The following is a 19,180-nucleotide window of genomic DNA, read 5'->3' as shown; positions in this document are numbered from 1 at the left end:
CTGAGTCTCAGTGGCTGCTCACCATTTCTCCTCTCATTTCAACATGAACATGTCTGGATAAAGATACAAGTCTCACAAGAGTCGGTGGTAAGTAAGAATATTACATAAAATAAAATAAAATTTTTTTTTTTTTGGTCAGGTATCATGACATAAAGATATTTATTAATTTCATGGTGCTTTATTTAGACTCAAAAGCATGTTTTTTCTTTAGGTGCTTAGCAATTGTTAGCAAATACACAGTGGACATTTTTGTATCTCCATTACACAGTATAACATTCATTTAAAATGAAAAATTGCCCATTTCCTTCTATACAAAGGAACTTAAAGGTAGGCTTATTGATAAGCAGTCTCAATTAAAATGCTTGCTTTTAGATAGCAGCAGGCATAGCAATATGTAGGTGCTTTAACTTCCATTTTCCTCATATTTGCGTTTTTAAAGATTATAATCCATTATCGATTCCAAAGATAATTGAAGCCTTTGAAAGACTTGAGAGATAAAAGTGGAAATCAGGTTTAAAAAATAGGACAAGAAAAATAATTTCTGGGTCGGCCTCGGATGATGTCATCACAGGTTCTAAATGTAATAGCCAGGCAGCGTACACTAACTCTTCCTGCCCATGTGACCTCTAACATCAATCGGGGCAAAACAACGAAAATTTCAATAATTTTTCTGGCCGAGAAGCGAGATTCAGAAGCAAAAGATTAAAGAGAGTTTAGAGTGCCAAGGATGAAACGATGTGAGTGTGTGTGTGTGAGTATGGGAGCGCGCAGGCGCACGCGTGGGGGGCCAAGGGGAGGAGGCATGGAAACTAACTCTTCCAGCACACACCCCTTTTGCTACTACAAGGGCATCCAGCAATCACATTTGCAATAGTAAAAATGCTGAAGGATCCTACAGTATCTTTTCTTCCACAACCATCCATATCCTCTCCTACAAAGCCCTTCTTGCTTTATTTGTGCCAGGAAATTCTTCAGGGGTTAAATGGGGAAGTGCAGCCACTACCATTGTTGCAATAAATAAATGAATGAACCAGAACGAACCAGCAATTCATCCCTAGGAAGCTAGTACCTTATTTTCTACAATTACATACATTAGCTAGCAGTGATATATTTTAAAAAATTGTGTCTTATCTTTTGATATGTGTGTATACATTACAAACACACATGCATCTATACAAAAAGAAGCATAGTGCCCTGCACATACATCAAATACCTTTAAAATTTTTTTAGCATTATTATTTCAATGAAAAGACAAATAGCTTTTAAAAAATTGGATAGGTTAGCAACTTCATCTTAAAGGCCTTTTATTTTGCACATACAGCATATATAAATACACACACACATACACACACACACACAAAGGTTTTTTTTTCCATGCCGTAGACAATGCTAAAATATCTGAGATCAGGTTGCCATGCCAACAGATTTTTTCTAAAATGAATAAAATTATTAGGAGGGAGAAAACATTCTTGACTCCTTTCCTCCCATCCATGAAGCCGAGAGAGGCTCAGGGAGGGCGAGAGGCTGCCAGATGGGGAGGAGGGGAAGGAAGGGAAGGTGGGTAGAGGGGTGTTTGCTTACCAAAGATGCTGATTTGATCGTGGCAAAGCGCTCTCTGTTCCGGTAGTGGAGGGCCTGGCTCTGAACTGACTGGGTAGGCCGCGGCTCAGGCCTGGGATCGCCGTGGCCCGCCTCATCCCTTATGAATACATGATCCTGCAGAAATGGATAAAAACAAGGAGAAAGTCCAGCTGTGCTCTTTCCTCGCCGGCTGCCTCTCTCTCACCCCTCTTTCTGCACAAGCACTGCTGTTTGAAATGCATAGTTTAGCTCTCTGCTAGTCCCCGCAGCTCCCACGGTACAAAATGAATAAGCAACACATTGCAGCCTTCAGTTAGGAATGTCAGCTGATCGCTAGTGGGATGCCTTCTGAATCCCTGGCAGGCTTTTTCTTTACCTCCAGAATTACATATATGCAAAAGAAAAAAAGAATAGAAAAAACAATGCAATGTACAGACTCCTTAGAACAGTTTGCTTAAAATGCTGTAACCAAATAATTCCTTTAAAAATGTCATGTCCATGTCTAGCAAGGAGGATGCTGGTTGCTTTTAACATAAAAGCGAGCCTCCGCCTCATTCCCTTGAAAGATCTGCTTTCTCAATTTAATTTTATTTGAGATCTGTTCGGTAGGATCATCGTTCTGCCTAGAACCAGTGTAGGCTTGTGCTGAACTGCCTCTCTATCTTGTGCTGGGAAGATTCGGCAGTCACTGAGGGATCCTGCTTTCCAGTCATGATCGTACACAGTTCTAGCACCTTCTCTCTACAGCTTCTGAAAGGATTTTTTTTTAGATTTAAAGAGACAGGCATGCAATTTTAACCAAATGATACTTTCACAAATTCTTCCTCAACTCAGTCTCGATATGGTCACTAGAGTGAGTAAGGCTAGCATTTAATGTCCTTGGCTGATTTAATCAAATCTGTGCTTCTTGATAGGCAGAGATGCTTAATCTTGTTGTAACGCCCAGTGAAAAATAACATTCCCTGGAAGGGTAATAATGGATGTTTCTTAAATGCAATTTAAATGAGTTTTAAAGGGGAAAATGCTTTCAAAGGGTGATGCTTTTCTCTATAAAAGATGGAGTGGTCAGTCAGTAAGTAGCTCTTAACCCTTCAGGAAAAAAGATGCTATAATAATAGCTCAAAAACATGTACAACCATGGGGGATTTTTAAATAGTACATGTTCAGGATGGGGAAGGAGAAATTAATTCCCTTATTGCCCTAGGGTTTTAGGAGAAACCATCTGTGAGAAGTCAGTTTTGCATTTTGTCTATGACTACCTGATAAATGTTTTTTAAATAATTGTTCGCTCTTTCAACAGAAAACAAAAATTGAAGAGGTTTAGAAACACAAAATTTTATTATATCATCTAAAATTTTTAAAAGTCAAGACACATATTCTTGAGGGAAATTAAATTTTTATATCCAGGTTTTTAGGTAAAAGTCAAGAGCCAAGATTAAATTTACCATTGGGCTGATTTTCTTTTTCCATTTATAAATTTAGAATGCTCCAGAATGTTAGGAAGGCATCTACCATTACATCTATATTTAGAAATTTTTTTTTTCAATTTACTGTATTGAGGTCTATTTTGTTTTTAAATAATGAAGGGACCTTTAATGCCATTGAGGACATATATGTCCAATTCAAGGATATTCTATTGTTATGCTGTCTTATAAGATAGCCAGTAGCCACATGGATATTTAAATTAAATAAAATGTAAAATTCTGTTCCCAAGTCACACCAGCTATGTTTTAAGGCAGCCACTAACTATGGCTACCATACTGAAAAGTGCAGATATAAATCCTTTCCATCACTGCAGTTGTTTTTTTTTTTTTAATTTTATTTATTTATTTGACAGAGAGAGAGACAGCGAGAGAGGGAACATAAGCAGGGGGAGTGGGAGAGGGAGAAGCAGGCCTCCCACTGAGCAGGCAGCCCAATGCAACGCGGGGCTTGATCCCAGGACCCTGGGACCATGACCTGAGCCGAAGGCAGACGCTCAACCGACTGAGCCACCCAGATGCCCTGCAATTAGTTCTATTAGATAGTACTATAGGTTAAAAATGTACCTCAACCCACATTTTTGAGATTAAAAAAAGAACAACCAACCAACCTTGATAGGCCAATTAAAACTTCTATATTAGTTCCCAGGAAATCTAACCTCTTATTTTATAGGGCAAAGAGAGATCAGGTATGGGACTAGGATTTATGCACTAGGTTTAAGGTTCTAGGGAGGAAGGCACTGGGATCTACTGCCATTCACATTGCTGGATATTTATTAATAAGTTACATTTATCTCCAAAATTGATTTTTTTAAAGATTTTTTATTTTTATTTATTTGAGAGAGAGAGAGAGCAGAGTGAGTGAGAACATGAGTTGGTGGGGAGGGGCAGAGGGAGAGGGAGAAGCAGACTCCCCACTTGAGCAGGAAGCCTGATGCGGACTCAATCCCAGGACCCTGGGATCATGACCTGAGCCGAAGGCAGACGCTTAACCAATTCAGCCACCCAGGCGCCCCTCTCCAAAATTGATCTTACCTAATGTTACAGTCCCAGAAAAACAAGAAGCTTCTAAATGGCAGCAATCAGATGAGACAAACTAGGTAGGGTCCTGTGGTTTTATAGGAGGCCTTAAGAAGTCAAACTTTGGTGATTATTAATTAGCTAACATTAAGTTCACTGACTGAGAGGTAGCAGCTCAGTTTCAAATTGTAATAACTTGACTTACAAAGATAAGTAGTGACACTAGAATCTACACAGTTCACTTAACAGAATAATGTGAAACATACTCATGTACAAATATGTATCATTTTAATATTATTAGTGTGTTTTCTCTCAGATAAAAATTAATACTTATGGGCTAGGATCTTGCTTAGCAAATTAAAAGTCACATTATATTTGCTAAATTTTTAAACCAAGAATATTGGAATACACTGGAAAAGTTAAAATTCAAAATCATAGTGATTTTAATTAACACAGCTAATTCAATAACCCACTAAGGTATATTTCTAAATTAATGCTATTTTATTATTTTTTCCCCATCCCCTCGGAAAAAAATAATGCTACTTTAAAGATTTTATTTATTTATTTGACAGACAGAGACACAGCAAGAGAGGGAACACAAGCAGGGGGAGTGGGAGAGGGAGAAGCAGGCTTCCCACTGAGCAGGGAGCCTGATGCGAGGCTCAATCCCAGGACCCTGGGATCATGATCTGAGCTGAAGGCAGACGCTTAACGAATGAGCCACCCAGGCGCCCCAATAATGCTACTCTAAAAGCTAATCTGAATAGGTCCAAAATTTTAATCTACTTCAAAAATAGTACATAACGATAACAGTATAATTCTTTATTCCAGCTTAAATTTTTTTCATTTTATAATAGAACTCTTAGTTTTCCACAGCAACTTCATAACCTATCCGCACACTAAAACTCTTCAAATATTATGTGAGAGACCACAAAATGAGGTAAAATTTTAGTCTAACAGTAGACATCCATTTCAAATGCACAGGAAAATGAATTTTAAAATATTCAATTCCATTGCATAAAACAAGTTTATAATTCTGAAGACAACTTAAACAATGAAGCAATTTAAAATGAGGGAAATGTGACTTGAGAAGCACAAATTAAATTATCAACTTTACTGGGTATATTGTCTGTTGGTTATACTTCCCCTTCAAATAGCTGTCCCTTTGAAAACGAGCACCATACCTGGCTCCCAGACTTTCTGAACACATTTTAAGACTAATAATGGAAAGGGATAATTTGCTATTTTTTGCAATTAGGCCCTGATGCAGATTATTTACAAATAGTGTGAGGGCCAACATCTTTGATGCTGAAAATGATTTTAGAAGATTAAGAACAAATATCGGGGTGCCTGGCTGACTCGGTTGGCAGAGCATGCGATTCTTGATCTTGGGGTTGTTAAGTTTGAGCCCCAGGTTGGGGGTAGAGATTACTTAAAAATAAAATCTTTTTCTTTTTTAAAAGAACAAATATCATGCTCTACTTTACCAAGACAAAATACAGGTCTTGTTTATAATTTATCTTTAAAATATTACCATCTGGGAATAAACAAAATAGATCTTTCAAATGCCAAATGGTTGAGGACCAGTTTTAAGTAAATCTATGTTAACCAGGTAAATTTATAATGTTCTTTCACTGCAAAAAAATAAATAAATAAAACTTCCTGTGCTCGCTTTAGCAGCACATATACTACAACTGGAACGATACAGAGAAGATTAGCATGGCCCCTGCGCAAGGATGACATGCAAATTCGTGAAGCGTTCCATTAAAAAAATAAAATAAATATAACTTCTTCAGATTAAAAGGAAAAGAAGATGTAATTTTGGTCAAATCTTTAGCAAAGAGAATTGAACTTTATTTTTTATTTTTTTAGATTTTATTTATTTATTTGAGACAGAGAGAATGAGAGACAGAGAGCATGAGAGGGAGGAGGGTCAGAGGGAGAAGCAGACTCCCTGCCGAGCAGGGAGCCCGATGCGGGACTCAATCCCGGGACTCCAGGATCATGACCTGAGCCGAAGGCAGTCGCTTAACCAACTGAGCCACCCAGGCGCCCAAGAATTGAACTTTTATACAACATACTGACGTACACGAAGCATGAAGCACAAATTTTACTATTATACCCTCAACAGGGGCTTTACTTTTATTTAAATGTTTTTCTCTAATTATCTATTTATTAAGATTCTGAAATTAAGATTCATGGTGTAGTTGCTTGTTTAGGGTTTCCAGATTAACTCAAAATTAACCCTGGAAACCACTCGTGTGGATACTGTTATACTTTGGGTATACCTTTATCATACTATCACATACTTACTTGTGTGTCTGTGCATGAGACTGCGAGCTTTCTGAAAACAGTAAATGTGGCTTGAAAATCTGTCTCCCTAGTGCCCACCTAGGGCTTGATACTTAGTAGGCATTCAGTAAATGTTTGCTGAATAAATAAGTTCACGAATATAAGTCTGAGAAGATTGTGGGAAAATGACATTTTCTCTTGTATTATTTAACAGAATTCAGATTTGTATTTCATAAAAACCTGCCACTCTGTACTCTAAGAAAGTCATAAAATTGCGACACACAAGCACAAGGGGCAGGAAGAGGATCTAAAAATGGCTTTTATCGGATGATGAGAAGCCTTTTTATAGATTCCCACACTTTTTATGCTGTGGAGAAGGGATCAACAAACCCACCATCACTCTTTGGTTTCTGTTCATTTCAAAATTATTAAATTATTGCATACGCAGTTGTCGCTATTGAAAACTGGGGCTAGAGGAAGGGAAAAAGATGGACAAAGTTATCTTTACTGGGGAGGATAGCTACTAGGGAGAAAAAAATGACTAGAACACAGAGGACAAAGATGCTACTGTAGAGAGGTGGTTTGTATGACTGCTCTGTTTGAGAAACATTACCTTCGTATGTTAATTTACTTTTACTTTGCCAAATATGACTTGAAGAGTCAAAGAACCCACCTCTCTCTTCAGCAAAAATAATAGGAAAGGCCACCGAAGCAAGTGAAAATTAAGCTAGAACATCCTATCCCCTCAGGGCAGCTTTTTTTTTTCTCCCACAAAAATGGTGAAAGCCGTTCTTTTTTTAAAGAAGGGGCGGGTGGGGTGGGGGGAGAACACTGACGAATAGGAAAAAGGCCAAATAAAGCTTTAGGAGTTAGGATAGAATGATTTTTTAAAATAATCTCTAAAAGAGGGCCATGATGACTGGAGTTCATTAGGCATACCTAAAAGAACAAACTGATTAGCGAACACTTTAATATATTAAAGTCTTATGATCTGTATTAATAGAAGGCAGGAGCAGGCAAAGATAACTGATTTTAGACCTAAAATAAAAGCATACCTTTTCACTGGCAGATTAAAAGAACAGACTTTGTTGGTTAGAACACTATTAAGATCTGTTTGCTGCTGCTACATCCACAATGATTTTAAGGAGTAGGGCAGAGGCTCAGAAGTAGGCTAGGTAACAGCAGAAAACCTAATTTGGATTAGGAGTTTGTTCTGGAGTCCTCTGGGAAAAATCGAGAATTGAGGCATATGTAGAGTTGTGTCCTATATAAGTTCATCTTCATTTTAGTTCACAAAACATTTATTGAGTACTTACTATGTGACAGACACTATGCTGGGTGGTAGGAGAAGAGAGATGTCCTTGAGGAGCTAACTGTCTAGAGATATGGTGATATTCTCATTATTGGAAAAAGCAGCGTGGCAACATTAGCAAGGGGAAAAGTGCTTAAAGTTTATTTTGTCTGAATACACTTTTAGACTTACAACGTCATTTTTACTCAAAAGGGAGATTAGATTAGGGTCCCTTCAGGGCCTGGGAAAGACCAGAATAGAGGCGAGGACTGGAGAAAAAGAAGTAACCTGAAATTCTGATGCCAAAGGAAAATTTTCAGTGTCCCACCACATTTTTGGGGGCTTGATCTGTGATAGAACTGTCCTGCTAAAATCAGGGCATCTTTATTCTGGATGCAGAGCAGTTAATTTCAAGTCACACTCTTAACTGGTTGCGCATGGCCTTTAAAAGTAAGTTTACTTCTTATATAAAATGGCAATCTGTTTCATATCTATGATTTAACTAATTTAGGATAATGTCTGCTTGATTGCAACAATCAAGATGGGGTGCCAAGAAAATCTCCCACCCTTATTCTTATATTTTGGTATTTATTAAGCATGTTCTTACTGTCTGGAGTATAATTATTGGGGAAATGCTATTTAATTTAAACCATAAAGACAATACTTAAGATTATTTAACCCTTTTAATCCATATGTTCAATGAACCAAAATAGCATGATGTTTAGTCTCTGGCAATTCATTCATTCCTTGTGTTTTTTGTTTGTTCGTCCATTCATTCATTCATTCCATAGTTATTTACTATGCTATGTAGTTATTTACTGTGCTATGCCAGGCACTGTTCAGGTGTTAAGATGTAGTGTGGAACAAGGCAGGCATAGTCTTTGCCTTAATGAAATTTACATTCTACTAATGAAATAATATAAACAAATTAATACATAATATAATATTAGATGGTGGCAAGTATTAAAAAGAAAATAAAATAGGATAATGAGATAATGGGTAGAACACTGGTTGTAGTATGATAATTTAGTGATATATAGGCTTTTCTAAGATTCTGGTCACAGACCCATGCAAAACTGGTAAATGTTTTATAAAACAATATTGATTGCTTTCTTTAAAAATAATCTTTGTTGGGGCGTCTGGGTGGCTCAGTCAGTTAAGCGTCTGCCTTCAGCTCAGGTCATGATCCCAGGGTCCTGGGATCAAGTCCCACATCGGGCTCCCTGCTCGGCGGGAAGCCTGCTTCTCCCTCTCCCACTCCCCCTGCTGTGTTCCCTCTCTCACTGTGTCTCTCTGTGTCAAATAAATAAATAAAATCTAAAAAAAAAAAAAATCTTTGTTGTCACAAGTTATGGTAGACTCAGAAATGCACCACCTAGATCCGCCTCTAAGAAAAGACTTGCTGCCAGAATGCTGGCAGTCCATTTAGGGGCGGTCTTGGCTGCAGAGAGCAGCCTTGAGCAAGTTCACACCCTTCCCAGGTTGCTCATATTCAGTGACTGGTCTGGGTGAGAGTAACAAGGCCCAGCTCTTCTGGCTCAGTTTGGACAACTCTGAAGGGTCATTTTAGCCCCACAGCTCCCTTAGGGGTTGGCTGAGGCGGCTGTTAGGTCTGCTATCTCACTTCAACTTCACCCTCTGCCTAATGCTGCTTCCTTCTCTCTTCCACAGGTGTTGATCCCAAAGGAAACTCCCAAAAAACAAATTGCTGCTTGAAACTGTTTCAGCTCTGCTTCCCAGAGAATCTACCCTATGACCTAAATGTTACCTGCACCTACATGTAATATAATGTCACCGCTATGCCATCTGCATGAAGAAGGAGGGACTGATCAGAACAGTGGCTTTTAGGGGTGTCTGGGTGGCTCAGTCGTTAAGCGTCTGCCTTCGGCTCAGGTTGTGTTCCCCGGGTCCTGGGATGGAGCCCTACATCAGGCCTCCCTGCTCAGTGGGAGGCCTGCTTCTCCCTCTCACACTCCCCCTGCTTCTCCCTCTCCCAGTCCCCCTGCTTGTGTTCCCTCTCTCGCTGTGTCTCTCTCTGTCAAGTGAATAAATAAAATCTTAAAAACAACAACAACAGTGGTTTTTAGAAAAATCTCCCTTTTTAAGTGAAATCTTAAGTGAAATCCAAACGCATAATGTAAGAGATAAAAGCCGGCCTTGTCCTGGGGGAGGTATGGATGAGGCTTGTTCCTGAGGCACCTTTCTACAAAACAGCTTGAAAGTCACATGAGAGATCTGCTTCTCTAAAGGTTACAGGAATAGTGGTGCCTGCGTGGCTCAGTCGTTAAGTGTCTGCATTCGGCTCAGCTCATGATCCCAGGGTCCTGGGACTGAGCCCTGCATGGGGATCCCTGCTCAGCGGGGAGCCTGCTTCTCCCTCTGCCTGCTCCCCCTGCTTGTGCTCTCTCTCTCTCTGTCAAATAAATAAATAAAACCTTTAAAAAAAAAAGATTACAGGAAGAGAAACACAGAATTTAAGAGCTGGAAGGGATCTCTGAAACCATACAGAACTCCTAATTTTACAGATGGAGAAACTGAGGCCCAGAGAGGTTTGTGATTTGCCTAAAGTAAAATAACACTAACAGTGGCAGACAGAACTATAAACTTGTGTCCTCATTCCTATGATCCATTATATAAAATTTTCTATTGAGAGCTTAAGATCCTATTTCATTTATGTTCCCAAGTGGAAAACTTTTAGGAAGTCAAGCATACCAACAGATATGAAGTTTCTGAATAATTTTTGTATTTCTGTTGAATGATAAATTTTTAAGCCCAGGTATAGGATTTAAATGGGTCTCATGAAGAGATACCATATTTAATATTCAGTTTTCACATATAACATATTCTACTTTTATTGCCTGCCTACATTCCCCCCTTTTTTTTATTGTGGTGAAATATATATAAATTAACCATCTTAATTATTTTTAAGTATACAGTTCAGGGCTATTAAATAGACTTATAATGTTGTGCAACCATCACCCCCATCCATCCTCGTAACTCTTTCATCTTGTACAACTGAAACTTGTCCCCATTAAACAACTCTCCATTTCTTCCCTCTCCTCAGCCTCTGGCAGCCACCATGCTACTTTCCGTCTTTATGATTTTAGCTACTCTAAATACCTCATATAAGTGGAATCATACAGTATTTGTCGTTTTGTTACCGGCATATTTCACTCCTCATGATTTATCCATGTTGTAGTGTATGTCAGAAATTCTTTTCCTTTTTAAGGCTGAATAATATTCCATTGCACATATATACTATATTTTGCTTATCTATTCATCCATCAATGGACATTTGGGTTGCTTCCAAATTTTAGCTATTATAATTAATGCTGTTATGAACACAGTTGTACAAATATTTCCTTGAGACCCTACTTTAAATTTTTGAGGGTATATATCCAGAAGTGGAAGTGCTGGATCATGTGGCAATTCTATTTTTAATTTTTCTGAGGAACTACCATACTGTTTTCCACAGCAGCTATACCATTTTATATCCCTATCAACAGTGTACAAGGGTTCCGATTTTTATACATCCTTGCCAACTCTTGTCATTTTTTGTTTTTTTGATAGTAGCCATCCTAATGGGCATGAGGTGGTATCTTACTGTAGTTTTGATTTGCATTTCTTTAGTGATTGATGATATTGAGCATCTTTTCATGTGCTTATTGGTTATTTGTTTATCTTCTTTGGAGAAATGTCTATTCAAGTCCTTTGCTCATTTTCGATTTGGGTTGATCATTTTTTGGTTGTTGAGTTTTAGGAGCTCCCTCTCTATTTTTTTTTTTAAAGATTTTATTTATTTATTTGACAGAGAGAGACACAGCGAGAGAGGGAATACAAGCAGGGGGAATGGGAGAGGGAGAAGCAGGCTTCCTGCGGAGCAGGGAGCCCGACGCGGGGCTCGATCCCAGGACTCCGGGATCATGACCTGAGCCGAAGGCAGACGCTTAACGACTGAGCCACCCAGGCGCCCCGCTCGCTCTCTATTTTGAATATCAATCCCTTATTAGATATGCAAATATTAGATATGCAAATATGATCTGCAAATATTTGGTCCCATTCTGTGTGTTGCTTTTGGTTAGCCTGCTTATATTTTCAGTTCAATTAATTCATTCAGTTCTATTCACAAGTGTTTTTCAATTTTCTTTCATCACATTTCCTCTATATATTTATTCCATAATAAAATAGAAATACATTATATAACTTAAATTCTTCCTGACAAACATTTTATATGGATCAAATACAACGACCATCTATTTCAGAATATAAATTAATATCTATTCTTTTTTTAAAAACAAGATTTATGGGCGCCTGGGTGGCTCAGTTGGTTAAGCGACTGCCTTCGGCTCAGGTCATGATCCTGGAGTCCCTGGATCGAGTCCCGCATCGGGCTCCCTGCTCGGCAGGGAGTCTGCTTCTCCCTCTGACCCTCCTGACCCTCCCCCCTCTCATGCTCTCTCTCTGTCTCTCTCTCTCAAATAAATAAATAAAATCTTTAAAAAAAAAAGAACAAGATTTATTTTGAGAGAGGGAGAGAGAACGTGGGTGGGGAGGGGCAGAGGGAGAGAGAAACTTAAGTGCTGAGTGGGGAGCCTGATGCAGGGTTCAATGTGGGGTTCGAACTCACGACCCTGAGATCATGAGCTGAGCAGAAACCAAGAGTTGGTCGCTTAACCAAATGTGCCACGCAGGTGCCCCATATATTAACATCTATTCTTAAGTGATTACATGCAAGAGAAAAAAGTATTGAAAAACCTCTATTATCACAAGACAGGTCTGTACCATCACACACCAAAATTAGAATTAAAATCTCCAGTGAGTTCAAGACTAGGGTTTTCCTTCTTGTTGACTGTGCCAGTGGTATCTTTCTTCTAATTCTGTTCTCATTTGAGGGGTCCTGGAGTAAAAAAATCCAGTGAATTAGTTTTCTTTTGATCCCTATACCCATGGAACTCCAGAGGTAATAGAAAGGAAAGAGCCAGATTTGTCAGCATCCATGACAGCTACTTCCAAAAAGAAAGCCCAGCAAAACCTTCTTTTCTACCTTTCAAATATAGGATCACTTGCCCATGTTTAAAGAAGGCTGGCTGCCAATGCTGAACTCTTAGCAGATTTCTGCATCTGTATGCTATAACTCCTTTACTCAAAATGCTTCCATGGCTTTCTGATAACTTGGTCCTTGCTGTCTCTCTAGATTCCATTCACTCTTCACACTGCTCACCAAGCTCTAACTTCTCTGACCTTTCCCCTCTTCCTTGAACATACAAAGTTCTTTTTGTCTCAGGGCTTTTGCACTTATTTTCTGATTCATCCCCATCTCTCACCCCAGGTTAGCTAACGTCTACTTATCTGTGAAGTTTTAGCTTAAACGTTACTTCACTGGGTAGGCTTTCCACGACTCCCTGATAGATTAAATACTCCTTTTACCCAGAGCAGAATTTTCATAATCACATGATATAGTTAATTGTACAATTATTTTCCTAATCTCCCCCATAGAGAATAAGTTTCATGAAAGTGTTATGTGTGTTTTATTTCCTACGTATCCACAGGACCTACCATAGTTCTTGGCACGCAGTAGAAGTCCTCACCAATTTTTGTTGAATAAATTAATAAGTTAATCCGTTCAGAAAATAAATGTGTATCCCTCCACTACTTATGACCAGGGACCAATATATTTTCTCCTGCCCTTCATCCTTACCTGTTCAATTTCCTTTTTGTCCCAAGGAAAATGCACCAATTGAAGTTTAAGTGAAAAAAATTCTTAAACATGCTCTATCACTGAAATTAGCATTTATTAAAACAAGTACATATATACCTTACAAGAAAAAATAAAGAGATTCTTTCATATAATTCTACACTATGGACTGCTTACCTAAAGTCACTCAAAACATTTTTGGGACTTCATCCAAAGAATTATTGGTAATTCTGTATAATACTCATTTTTTTTAAAAAAGATTTTGTTTATTTATTTGACAGAGAGAGACACAGCGAGAGAGGGACACAAGCAGGGGGGAGTGGGAGAGGGAGAAGCAGGCTTCCGGCAGAGCAGGGAGCCCGATGTGGGGCTCGATCCCAGGACCCTGGGATCATGACCTGAGTCGAAGGCAGACGCTTAACGACTGAGCCACCCAGGTGCCCCTGTATAATACTCATCTTACAGAAAATGCTCTGCAAGAAACTTTAAGACTTTTTTTTTTTTTCTTTTTTTTTCATGAAGTACTTCAACTTATAAACCATGACAGGTCTGTATGAAAGGAGGATTTTTTTTTTTTAGATTTACTTATTTGAGAGACAGAGGGGGAAGGACAGGGAGAGGGAAAGAGAGTCTTTTTTTTTTTTTTTAAAGATTTTATTTATTTATTTGATAAAGAGAGAGAGTTAGTGAGAGCAGGAATACAAGCGGGGGAGTGGGAGAGGGAGAAGCAGGCTTCCCACGGAGCAGGGAGCCCGATGCGGAGCTCGATCCCAGGACCCTGGGATCATGACCCGAGCCGAAGGCAGACGCCCAACGACTGAGCCACCCAGGCGCCCCGGGGAAGAGAGTCTTAAGCAGACTCTGCACTGAGCACAGAGCCAGATGCAGGGCTCGATCCCACAACCTGAGCCAAAACCAAGAGCTGGACTCAACCAACTGTGCCACCCAGGCACCCCAGGAGGATCTTTAATTGGAAAACCAAAGGAAAAATTAAAAATAGAATCATTCATTCAAAAGTCAGAATATTTAAGCTGACAGAGCTAGTTTTAGAATAAATCTGAGACCAACAGAAAAGAGCAGAAACTGTTTCTAAAACAAGTGATATCTTGGGAATATACATTAAGAAACACTTCTGAGAGCATACTTCTAAATGGGCACAACCAAAGGGTTATATTCAGGAAGGTGTTAAGATTACAGTATTAAAAGTTGTTGGTTTAGAGAGGCATTTTATCAATTTCTTTGACTTGAAGATTTACAGATTTATTTATTTTTATTTACTGATGATGGTTGACATCAGAGTAGCAGGAGAGAAAGATGAAGAAATAGGCCCAGCTATAGCTTTGCATAGTCTCTTGTTATCTTTTTACTACAAGAAAACGTTCGGGGCGCCTGGGTGGCTCAGTCATTAAGCGTCTGCCTTCGGCTCAGGTCATGATCCCAGGGTCCTGGGATCGAGCCCTGCATTGGGCTCCCTGCTCAGTGGGAAGCCTGCTTCTCCCCCTCCCGCTCCTCCTGCTTGTGTTCCCTCTCTCGCTGTGTCTCTCTCTGTCAAATAAATAAATAAATAAAAAATCTTTAAAAAAAAAAAAAAAAAGAAAAGAAAACTTTCAAGTGCTAGGTCTAGTCCCATACTGCAGTTGTAGAAAGGTACCACTGAAACGTCTGGATGCCAGGTGGCCTGAGCTTCCTTCACTACATTGACAAAGCCGAGAGGTGCAAAGGGTACCACGGAACCTACCTTCTTGGGCATAACAGAGGAACTGGAATTTATAGTGCTTTCGTCATCGTGCATCAGGACAGGTTCAGAGCTGTTCTCATCCATGACCTCCTGCATGCTGTTCACACTGCTGCTCTGGCTGCCTGTGCTCACAGACACGCTTGGGATGGAATGGTTGCTGCCCAGGCTGTCCATTTCCCTGATCAGGCCGGTTCCATGTTCGCTGTCCTAGAAAAATGGGGCATGGGGGTTAAAAGAGATGACTGGAGATAAAGTGCCAATCCATTGACTGAGCTATTAAGCACACTAAATTCTGCAGTGCCAAGTTGCTTTTCTGCCAAATCTGCAAAGATAAACTTTTTATGTAGTGACTCCACTATTCCCCCACCATTTTCAGATGTCTCAGATTCACTTCTCTGCCTTCCTCAGGGGCCATTCTGGACATGGGTCATAAGGCTCCAAATGCTGCTAGCCCAGGGCTTTCCCCTGTCATATGCAACCATCATATTATTGTATTGCTATTCAGTAAGCAGAAATTGGGCCAGGTTTGTAAGAGACTTTCAGGAACATCAAGGTGATAGAGAAAGATTGTAGGTAAATGAACAGGTGACCTCTGGGATATTTACAAATAGGGCAGAGGTCGTCTGAAACTACAACAGAGTTAAGAGTTTTCAGAGATTTGGCAAGCAATATGTTCCTTTGCAAATCATTATTGAGTAACTTCATGTCTAAGCAGGGATATTAATTCTACTGTCCTGGACAGGTAATTAAATTCTGCTTCCCTCAAGCAATTCTATCATGCTTACCTCTGTGATCATATTAAATATATCTGTTAAATAATACTGGTATTCATCACTGCTAGTCCAAAGACTACTATTTGAGAAGTGGTAAAATAATCAGAATATGTAATTTACCCATCACAGTGGGATATCTTTTGATATAAGATTAAATAATATAATTAAAGCTTAGTTAAAAAAAAAATCCTATTTTCAAAGAACCGTACTGTATGTATATATCTTTAATGAATTGTTACTTAGCCATGGCACTCTAAGGAATCACTGGCATAAGTAATTTGGGTAATTTAAAATGGTAGATAATACATTATATTTTTAACAGATTTATTTTCCCAATTAAAGGGGATCATTTGTATATGTACAATCGAGATTTTTTTTAAAGATTTTATTTTATAGTCCAATTCAGTTTTGAATTTCATTTTTATAATTATTGATAATTGTTTCTTTTATATAAAAAGGTAAAATAAAATTCATTGTTCATTCCTTTCCTCTTTTTTATCTAGTTTTAGAGGAGTCCTTTCTTTTGTTCAAAGCTCTAATACTCCTATCCCATGCATTTCCTGAGATCCTACTTCTTTTTTTTTTAATTTTATTTTATTATGTTAGTCACCATACATTACATCATTAGTTTTTGATGTAGTGTTCCATGATTCATTGTTTGCATGTAATACCCAGTGCTCCATGTAATACGTGCCCTCCTTAATACCCATCACCGGGCTAACCCATCCCCTACCCCTCTCCCCTCTAAAACCCTCAGTTTGTTTCTCAGAGTCCATAGTCTCTCATGGTTCATCTCCCCCTCCGATTCCCCCCCCCCTTCATTTTTCCCTTCCTAGTATCTTCTTTTTTTTAACATATAATGTATTATTTGTTTCAGAGGTACAGGTCTGTGATTCATCAGTCTTACACAATTCACAGTGCTCACCATAGCACATACCCTCCCCACTGTCCATCACCCAGCCACCCCATCCCTCCCACCCCCCACCACTCCAGCAACCCTCAGTTTGTTTCCTAAGATTAAGAGTCTCTTATGGTTTGTCTCCCTCTCTGGTTTTATCTTGTTTCATTTTTTTCCTCCCTTCCCCTATGACCCTCTGTCTTGTTTCTCAAATTCCTTATATCAGTGAGATCATATGATACTTGTCTTTCTCTCACTGACTTATTTCGCTTAGCATAATACCCTCTAGTTCCATCCATGTCATTGCAAATGGCAAGATTTTGGGTTTTTTGATGGCTGCATAATATTCCATTGTATATATACACCACATCTTCTTCATCCATTCATCTGTTGATGGACATCTTGGCTCTTTCCATAGTTTGACTATTGTAGACATTGCTGCTATAAACATTGGGGTGCACGTACCCCTTCGGATCACTACATTTGTATCTTTGGGGTAAATACCCAGTAGTGCAATTGCTGGGTCATAGGGTAGCTCTATTTTCAACTTTTTGAGGAACCTCCATACTGTCTTCCAGAGTGGCTGCACCAGCTTGCATTCCCACCAACAGTGTAGGAGGGTTCCCTTCTCTCCTCATCCTCACCAACATCTGTCATTTCCTGACTTGTTAATTTTAGCCATTCTGACTGGTGTGAGGTGATATCTCATTGAGGTTTTGATTTGTATTTCCCTGATGCTGAGTGATGTAGAACAATTTTTCATATGTCTGTTGGCCATTTGGATGTCTTCTTTGCAGAAATGTCTGTTCATGTCTTCTTTGGGTGTTGAGTTTGATAAGTTCCTTATGGATTTTGGCTGAGATCCTACTTCTTTAACTACATCTGTCTCATCTAATTTCAATGTTTCTGTCCTGGCTTCTTCCACTCTGCCTATAAATATGAAGAGACCTGCCCCATATTTACAGACCTCTCTCCATACTGCCTTTTGTCCCTTTTCCTTCTTATCCAAATTTATGAATCTTAAAAATAACCATCTTTCACTGTCTCTACTTTCTCACTTCCCATTTATTCTACAAACCCACAGTTATCTATTATTCATCCTAACTACTCCTGTAAAGCTGCTTTTATGAAGGTCATCAAGAATGCCCTGCTTGTAAAACCCAGTTAACATTTTTTGGGGGGGGGGGTGGGGTCCTTGTCTAACTTGACCTCTCTGTGGCATCTGATGATACTGGCTGCTCCGTCCTTGAAGTTGTGGACTGCTGAACATCTGTGATGTTTGTTTCCTCGGGTCCCTCATATGGCATGGCCCTCTTCCCATTCTACATTCAACGCCTGATTCATTACCATTTTAATGCTCTTGACCCCCAGCCAACCACCCTTTACCCAGACCTCTTTCTTATGTCCTGGGTTTGAATTTTCCAACCAACTGCCAGACGTCATCATTCAGGTGTCCCAACTGTCATTACCCTTACCTCAACCAATCCTTCTTAAGTTATTTGAATGAGAAAACACAAAGTCACCTCTCCTTTGAAAACTCTCATCTGTATACAATGTCGGCAGCATATGATGCCAGGACCTTAACCTCAACAGGTATCAAACTGAAATCATTCGAAACCTACTCTTTCTCCTTGGTTCTTTTTCTCTGTTCTTTGTATTGACATACCCTAGTCACCTGGGTTAAAATGCTCAGAGTCACCTTAAACTCCTCTTCACCTGTCACTGTCACTTTCAATGAGAAGCACTGTATTATCAAATCTACCTCTACAGTGTTTCTCAGAAGTGTTCTTTCCCCCCATCCCCATTGACATTGCCTTTATTACCTCTCGCATGGACTATTATACAGAATGTGACACATTCCAGTCTGTCGTAATACACTCTGTTGCCAGGATAATCTTCCTAAAGCACAGCACTTTCCTGAGCCTAAAATGTCCTATGCCTGTCTCTCAGAAACCACCCACATCATGTCCTGCACATAAACTTCACTAATCCCCCCCCCAGCAGGCTTATTTTCTCCCCACTATGGACCCCTGCATGGTGACACACCTCAATAGCATTTTTCATATTTTGTCTTATATAAGAGTTATTTTATGAATGTCTCTTTTGTCAACTCTGCATGATTCTTGAGGCCCAAAGCACCAATTACATTTTTATCACCAAAAGTGGTTTTCCTAGTGCCCAGTCCAGAACTTTCCCATGTAGTAGGTACCCCATCAGTGCCTACCAAATAAACTGAACCTACTTCTTCATCCTCCTGTGACTCATTTAAGGGTCCATTTCGCGTCTCTTGGAAAAGGATTTTTTTCATTTTTCGGTACTGTAGGTTATCTAATTCGCGAACAGCATCTTTTGTCCTCTGTATGAGGTCAATTAGGACACGTAGTGGCCGGTCTCGTCGAACAAAATCGTGC

At 39.3% G+C, this 19,180-nt stretch overlaps 1 protein-coding gene and 1 non-coding gene across 2 annotated transcripts in view; one reads left to right on the top strand and one right to left on the bottom strand.

The window, feature by feature from the left end:
- TAOK3 (TAO kinase 3) overlaps window positions 1-19,180 on the bottom strand; it is a 74,814-nt gene that overhangs the window by 30,849 nt on the left and 24,785 nt on the right. Inside the window, exons 5-7 of the mRNA XM_021703617.2 lie at window positions 19,012-19,179; window positions 15,099-15,305; window positions 1,582-1,716 (exon numbers count right to left, since the gene is read on the bottom strand). Coding sequence (XP_021559292.1) covers window positions 1,582-1,716; window positions 15,099-15,305; window positions 19,012-19,179 — 510 coding nt within the window. The remainder of the gene's footprint in view (window positions 1-1,581; window positions 1,717-15,098; window positions 15,306-19,011; window position 19,180) is intronic.
- LOC123326643 lies at window positions 5,747-5,853 on the top strand. Its single transcript, XR_006541218.1, has one exon. It is a non-coding gene; the product is annotated as a U6 spliceosomal RNA (small nuclear RNA).

This window comes from Neomonachus schauinslandi, chromosome 14 (genome assembly GCF_002201575.2).
Source record: "Neomonachus schauinslandi chromosome 14, ASM220157v2, whole genome shotgun sequence".
NCBI lineage: Eukaryota > Metazoa > Chordata > Mammalia > Carnivora > Phocidae > Neomonachus > Neomonachus schauinslandi.
The sequence above is the reverse complement of the archived record's forward strand: the minus strand, read 5'-3'. Positions and strand labels throughout refer to the sequence as shown.